Here is a 7279-nt window from a genome sequence, read left to right on the forward strand (position 1 = left end):
GCTCTCTCAGCCCCACCTGCCTCCCAGGGTGTCTGTTGTGGGGAGGGGAAGGGAAGAGTTTGTAAGCCGCTCTGAGACACCTTTGGGTAGTGAAGGGCGGGGTATAAATCCAATCTCCTCCTCCTCCTCCTCCTCCTCCTCCTCCTTCTTCGAGGGGCCGCCTCCTTGGAGATTTTCAGGTGGTGCTGCAAGGCCTCCCACTTTGCCAGGGCTTTTGAAGGTGGTTGAACGGCAGGCGTCTTTTAATGGGGGAAGAAGGGGGAGGGATTGGGGGTTTGCGGTTTCGTTTCGGGAGGGAAAGCGAGATGGTGTAGCCTGACCTGGTCAGATCTCGGAAGCTGAGCAGGGTTTGGTACTTCGGGCTGCCGGCCTCCAGCCGGTTGAAAGGAAGCAAACAGCCGTGATGCACAGTGCCAGATCCAAACGCCATCAGCACCAACGAACTGTGCATATCGCACCTCGTTTCGTGTATACCTTTATCGAAGTGGGTAACGTTTGAATTGAATACTGGAAAGAAGAATGGACAAGCTTGTGAAGAACACCAGCGGGGGATGGGGGGGCAATGCTCCCTCTAAGCTGTGGAGTCTTGTGAGCAAAAATTCTACTTGGTGAGCTGCTGGCGTTAAAGTTGTGAGCGAGCGATTTGGCCACTGCAGAAATTAGTTTGCTCTGGAGCCCTCCTTCCTGAGCGGAGACAAAAAATTGGGAGCCAGAGGCTAAAAAACTGTGAGCTGGCTCACACTAACTCAGCTTAGAGGGAACACTGATGCGGGGTAGTGTTGCTGTATCCGGGTTGGGAAACTCTGGGAGATTTGGGGGCGGAGCCTGGGGAGGGGAGGGACCTCAGCGGAGACGTAATGCCACAGAGTCCACCCTCCAAAGCATCCATTTTCTCCAGGGAAACTGATCCCTATAGTCTGGGGATGAGTTTTAAATGTAATTCCAGGGGATCCCCAGGTCCCATCCGAATGCCGTCATCCCTCACCCCCCAGTTCTTATAAAACAGGCCTATTTGTTTCCACTTGGCAGATTCTACCAAGCAGAGGTCATTTCGGGGGGGATCGTGGGGGATCGCAGTTCCCCTGGGTGAGGTACGGGGGCGGGGCACATGACGAAGCCCCGCCCCCTGCTTCCGGCCACCCCGCTTCCAGCCCTCATTCAGCCAGGAGGAGGCAGGAGAAGAGGGAGGGTAAGTTGCTTCCTCCCTGCCTCTCCCCACCCCTGCCTGCCTGGGGCCAGGGAGGGCCTTGGCGGGGCTTCCTCGCACTCCCGCTGGCCCCAAGTCTAACGGTGCAGTCCTATGAAGAGTTCGGTGCAGTCCTATGAAGAGTTCCTCCCGTCTAAGCCGGCAGATTTCCGTGGTCTTAGACCGAGGCACCTCTTTACGGGAGCGCACTGTAAAAACGCTAATGGCTTCAATTACCCTTCCACCCTCGGCAAGTGGGGTCAACAGGGCAGCTTAAACATTTTGCTTTGTGTTCCAAGCCAGCCAGCTGTGACTTCACTCCTCGGCTTCGGCATTCATCATGTCGCTGTTTTGAATTACAAAAATTTCTCCGTCAGGGCAACATTCCCCGCAGAGACATAAATAGACTTTAACGTCGAGGCGCGCGGAGCGAAATGGATCACACGCGGGAGACAGAACGGGACGTCTGTTTGTTTTGCCGATTGTTATAAAATGATTCTGAACGGATCGTCCGTTTCTTTCTCCTTCCCTGCATAGATAACTTTCAAGACCAGATGAAGCGGGAACTGGCCTACAGAGAAGAAATGGTTCAGCAATTACAGATCGTAAGAAATCCTCCTCGATATTCCAAATAGGCCACTTCTTCCAAAACAACAATGTGGAATTCTCAACCGGCCTTGAATAAACTGGCATACTGGCCAACATAGATGGGGACAGGGCTATTTTTGGGCAGGAACGCACAGGGACGGAGTTCGGGCTGGCTCCTGAGTTGGCCACGCCCAGCAGGAACTCATTAGCATAATAGGCCACACCCAATAGCAGAAACTCATTAGGATTGGCTACATTAGGGGTGTGTGGCCTAACATACAAAGGAGTTCCTGCTCCAAAAAAAGGCCCTGGGTTTGGACAACAAACAAGGTAAACAGAATAAGAAGCAAAAGGTGGGTGTGGCTGGATGACCACACTTCTGGTAACATGGGGATGCGGCCTAATGTGCTAATGAGCTGTGCTGTCAGGGGTGTGGCCTAATATGCTAATGAGTTCCTGCTGTTGGGTGTGGCCTATTATGCTAATGAGTTCCTGCTGGGGGTTTTCTACAAAAAGAGCCCTGGATGGGGAGCCATCCCTTCCTGAGCTGAGACAAAAATGTGTGCGCCGGAGGCTAAAAAACTGTGAGCTGGCTCACACTAACTCAGCTTAGAGGGAACACTCCTGGCAAGATCACCGTTCTGATTCCCCACCCCGGAAGAGGCGTCATGTTCAATGCTATGACAGCAGCTCCCCCCCACACACACACACCGTGTTCTCACCCCCTCATTTTCCTCTGGGTGCTGCTCATCTGCTGCCATTGGCTGGCCGCCCTGGGGTTCACCGGCAGACTATCAGACCGAGGAATGACTTAAAACAACTGTAACATGAAAAGCAATTAACAGTGCTGTCCTAACCACAGTTACGCCCTTCTCAGCCCATTGAGTTCAACAGATTTTAGGAAGGTGTAACTCTGCACAGGATTTCAGGGTAATACGTCTTTTGTGCAGCAATCTGGGACCCTTGTTCTAGCCCTGTGGTTATGTCATCTCAGGGCAAATGCTCAAACTATTAGTCCTCTAGCTCTTTTAAACACCAGGGAATGTGTTGTAAATTATCAGTTCTGCCTCTACCCAGTCTAACAGTTATCTCCATCCCAATTTTCATCCTGTGCTCCTAAGGGACTATGGAGGTTGGGATTTCAGTTTTCAGTGTTAATTCTCATACATCTTGGTTTCTACACCAGGTGGTCCATTTAGCTAGGAATATAGGAAAGGTGTTAAGAAGAAGAGATTGGATTTATATCCCACCCTTCACTACCCAAAGGAGTCTCTGAGTGGCTTACAGACTCCTTTCCCTCCCCCTCCCCACAACAGACACCCTGTGAGGTAAAAGAAGAAGAAGAGATTGGATTTATACCCTGCCCTTCACTACCCAAAGGTGTCTCAGAGCAGCTTACAAACTCCTTTCTCTTCCTCTCCCTACAACAGACACTCTGTGAGGTAGGCGGGGCTGAGAGAGCTCTTTTGAGGACTGCTCTTGAGAGAACAGCTCTGAGATAACTTGTCACTGACCCAAGGTCACACCAACAGCTGCATATGGATGAGTGGGGAATCAAGCCTGGTTCTCCCAGATTAGAGTCCGTGCTCCTAACCACTACACCAGACTGGCTCTTAACCCTTAAAGCCATCCTGCTCTTGTGCTTGGAACACCAGTTCCCGCTAATGCCTTCCTCCAGGGGCTGTTAAAATCTCCACCTGGTAATTTCTGTCCACACCACGGCTGCTTGCGGTACAGGAGCAAGACAGTTGGCAACCTTAAATATATAACTTCTGGCACACTCAGGGCTGATGGTGCATTGAAGTATCACAACATGCCCTGAAAATATACCCGTGTTCTTCAACAAGGGGGCGGGTGAACGTTCTGCCAGGAACTTCCCAGTCTCAAAGTGCCCTCTCCTGTTTCCCGCACGTTACTACACCTTCCAGTATCCACAGCATGAGCACGGGGATGCTCGTAATTAAAATCATACTCAAGCGATAGGTTTCATTTGCAGTTTCTGGACACCGTGAACTTGTAAAGATTCTTGTTTTTATGATTTCCTGAGTGACTTCCTTGGCTTCCCCGATAACTGGGAAACTGGCGAGACAGTCTTCTCCCTTTCACATCCTTTGACACAGGAAATTAATTATCTTCGGAGGCAAAAAGCTTCTACCGTGAGTAGGGTTGTCAAGTGGCCTGGAGAGAAAAAAAATGTCCTGTCTCTTTAATAGAAGCTTTCTGGGATGGTATTTACCTCCATGACCCTGAGAAGCTTCAGGTCCCAGGCTTGGAGGGCCAGTTTGGTGTAGTGGTTAAGAGCGGCAGACTCTTATCTGAGATAACTGAGTTTGATTCCCTACTCCTCCACATGCAGCCAGCTGGGTGACCTTGGGTCAGTCACAAGTTCTCTCAGAGGTGTTCTCTCAAGAGCAGTTCTCTCAGAGAGCTCTCTCAGCCCCACCTACCTCACAGGTTGTCTGTTGTGGGGAGGGGAAGGGAAAGGAGTTTGTAAGCCACTCTGAGACACCTTTGGGTAGTGAAGGGCGGGGTATAAATCCAATCTCTTCTTCCTCTTCTTCCATTAAAAGGACGGGGCATTTTTTTCTCCAGTCTTGTTGGCAACCCCACCATAGACACCAGGCCGACCACAATAACCACCCAAGGTTCTAAAATCCCAGGAGGTATCTGGGTAAGGCAGCAATCCTATGCCGAGAGAGGCATATCTCAGCCCCTTGATTCTAAGGCCTTTAGGGGGCCCTGTAAGAGTGGACTGCACATGGTTTGGAGAAGAAAAACTGCTGCCTGCACTTCTGGATAGATTCATTTTTCCATGGTGGAAATGAAGACTGCAGTCTATGATTATGGCAGAGCCAGGGGATCTCAGGACAACATTGAGTCCAGACTTACTATCACAAGAATGTGATAGTAAGTAAGCAAGGTTCCTGAAATTAATAATGAAAATGAGATCTGAGATCTCTCTCTTAACCCTGTGATGTGCTAGGATGCCTTGAATCTTGAATACTTGAAGGACCACACGTCAATATGAAGTTCTCTAGACACGGTGGTCATCTCTGGTGAGCCCCTGCTTTGTGGGGCAGGACCTTAGTAGCTTTCATGGGTGGCAGGACCTTTTGGGTGGCGGCACCAAGATTTATTTATTTATTTATTCTTCAAATTTGTGCCCCGCTCTCCCAGTCAAGGCCGGCTGAGACTGTGGAACACTCTCTTGCATGAGGCACAATTAGCACCTTCCTTTGCTGAATGGAGAGCCAGTTTGGTGTAGTGGTTAAGTGCGCGGACTCTAATCTGGGAGAACCGAGTTCGATTCCCCCACTCCTCCACTTGCAGCTGCTGATGTGACCTTGGGTCAGTCACAAGCTCTGGCACCACTGTCCTTGAAAAAGAGCAGTTTGTGTCAGAGTTCTCTCAGCCCCACCCACTTCACAGGGTGTCTGTTGTGGGGAAGGGAAGGGAAAGGAGTTTGTAAGCCGCTCTGAGACACCTTTGGGTAGTGAAGGGCGGGGTATAAATCCAATCTCTTCCTCTTCTTCTTTTACCTCACAGGGTGTCTGTTGTGAGGAGGGGAAGGGAAAGGAGTTTGTAAGCCGCTCTGAGACTCCAAGTGAAGGGTGAGGTATAAATCCAATCTCCTCCTCCTCCTCTTCTTCTTCTTCTTCTTTCCCAGTTCGGCCAAGATTTTTGGTTTACCTTAAAACTGGCTCCATTAGAGAGCTGAATTCAATTCCCACCAACAAGCCTGGGAGAATGTACTTCTGTGTTTTGGCTTCATTCATTCATTCATTCATTCATTCATTCATTTGATTTATACCCCGCTCTCCCCACCAAGGCAGGCTCAGGGCGGCTTACATAAAATGCGCATATAAATATAATTAAGATCCATCATAAAAACAACCAAAAACCATAAACAAATCAGTTATCCTAAAGTGCTGGAACAATATTCAGATTGTTGCTTGGATAATGGTTGCATATGCTTGAAAGGCTCTTTGAGGGTGCTTTGTGCCAAGGGAAGGATAGTGGTGATCTGATACATCAAATCAATAAGTAAATATCGCAGGGCTCTTTTTGTAGCAGGGACTCCTTTGCATATTAGGCGGACACACCCCTAATGTAGCCAATCCTCCAAGAGCTTACAGAGCTCTTCTTACAGGGACTACTATAAACTCTTAGAGGATTGGCTACATTAGGGGGGGTGTCGCCTAATATGCAAAGGAGCCCTGAATAGTAGGCTTTTCCACATTCTCATTTGCTTCACTTTTAAGTTCCTGTTTTGTCCGGGGGGGGGGGTCCTGTTCAACCTGTGTTTTACTCCATTCTAGCGGTTGGTTAGATATTACACCAGTTTAAGTCCGGCATATGTCCCTGCAGATCTGAACTGCGGATTTTTATGCTGGAGATAGACTGGTGTAATGTCGCATCCACCACTAGAGGGAGCAAAAGAAGTGCAGAACGGGGGGGGGGGATCCCAAAGACATAGGAATTTAAAAACCAGGAAAATAAGAATGTGAAAACACTCATTGTTCTGAACAGAGTGGGACAAAGAAAGAAATCTTCAGTCAACTTGGGGCACCGCCAGTGTTCCCGCTAAGCTGAGTTAGTGTGAGCTAGCTCACAGTTTTTTAGCCTCCAGCTCACAGATTTTTGTCTTAGCTCAGGAAGGATGGCTCCAGAGCCCACTAATTGATTCAGGAGCCAAATTGCTCGCTCACAACTTTAATGCCCGTAGCTCACAAAGTAGAATTTTTGCTCACGAGACTCCACAGCTTAGAGGGAACATTGGGCACCGCCACCAAGAGGATCATGCCCAAGACTTGGGAAGCTACTGAGCTTGTAAAACTGGGCATGAAAACTTCGATGTTACAGCGCCAGACAGATTTCATCCCCTCGGCCTGTCTTCTTCTAAGAGCTTCGCCTCAGATACCCTCCTCCTCCTCAAAACCTTATGATGGCTTTCTCTGTATCTTTATAGATCCCCTATGCAGCAAGCTTGATCAGGAAAGAGAAACTGGGCACGCATCTCAGCAAAAGCTAAAAGGTGAGCGCGTGTGATTGGAGACTGGACCACACCGTTGTCGCTGCTTCGCTCCCGCTTTGCAGTATGGACTTGGATGAAACTTCTGGGAAGTCACTCTTGTTCCAACTAGCCTACCTCACAGGGCTGTTGTGAGGATAAAACGGAGGGGAGAGCTGTGTATGCCACCTTGAGCTTCTGGGACAATGGGGAGGACAGAAATGTGATCAATGGGTGGCTTTTAGAAAGAAATAGACACATTCCCAGGAGATAGGATCATGGAATCACAGAGTTGGAAGGGGCCATACAGACCATCTAGTCCAACCCCCTGCCCAATGCAGGACCACCCTAAAGCATCTCCGACAAATATTCGTCCAGCCTCTTCTCGAAAGCTGCCAGTGAAGGGGGAGCTCACCACCTCCCTAGGCAGCTGATCCCACCTTTGAACCACTCTGACAGTGAAAAAGTTCTTCCTAATATCCAGCCGATACCTT

At 49.4% G+C, this 7279-nt stretch overlaps 1 protein-coding gene across 1 annotated transcript in view; it reads left to right on the forward strand.

Annotated features, from left to right (window-relative positions):
• Positions 1–6806, forward strand: part of LOC107115796 (SKI family transcriptional corepressor 2-like) — a 53053-nt gene extending 46247 nt beyond the window's left edge. Inside the window, exons 7-8 of the mRNA XM_015417559.1 lie at positions 1724–1791; positions 6744–6806. Coding sequence (XP_015273045.1) covers positions 1724–1791; positions 6744–6806 — 131 coding nt within the window. The remainder of the gene's footprint in view (positions 1–1723; positions 1792–6743) is intronic.
• The last annotated feature ends 473 nt before the right edge of the window (positions 6807–7279 follow it).

This window comes from Gekko japonicus, unplaced genomic scaffold (genome assembly GCF_001447785.1).
Source record: "Gekko japonicus isolate JY-2015 unplaced genomic scaffold, Gekko_japonicus_V1.1 scaffold4579, whole genome shotgun sequence".
In the NCBI taxonomy this organism is placed as follows: domain Eukaryota; kingdom Metazoa; phylum Chordata; class Lepidosauria; order Squamata; family Gekkonidae; genus Gekko; species Gekko japonicus.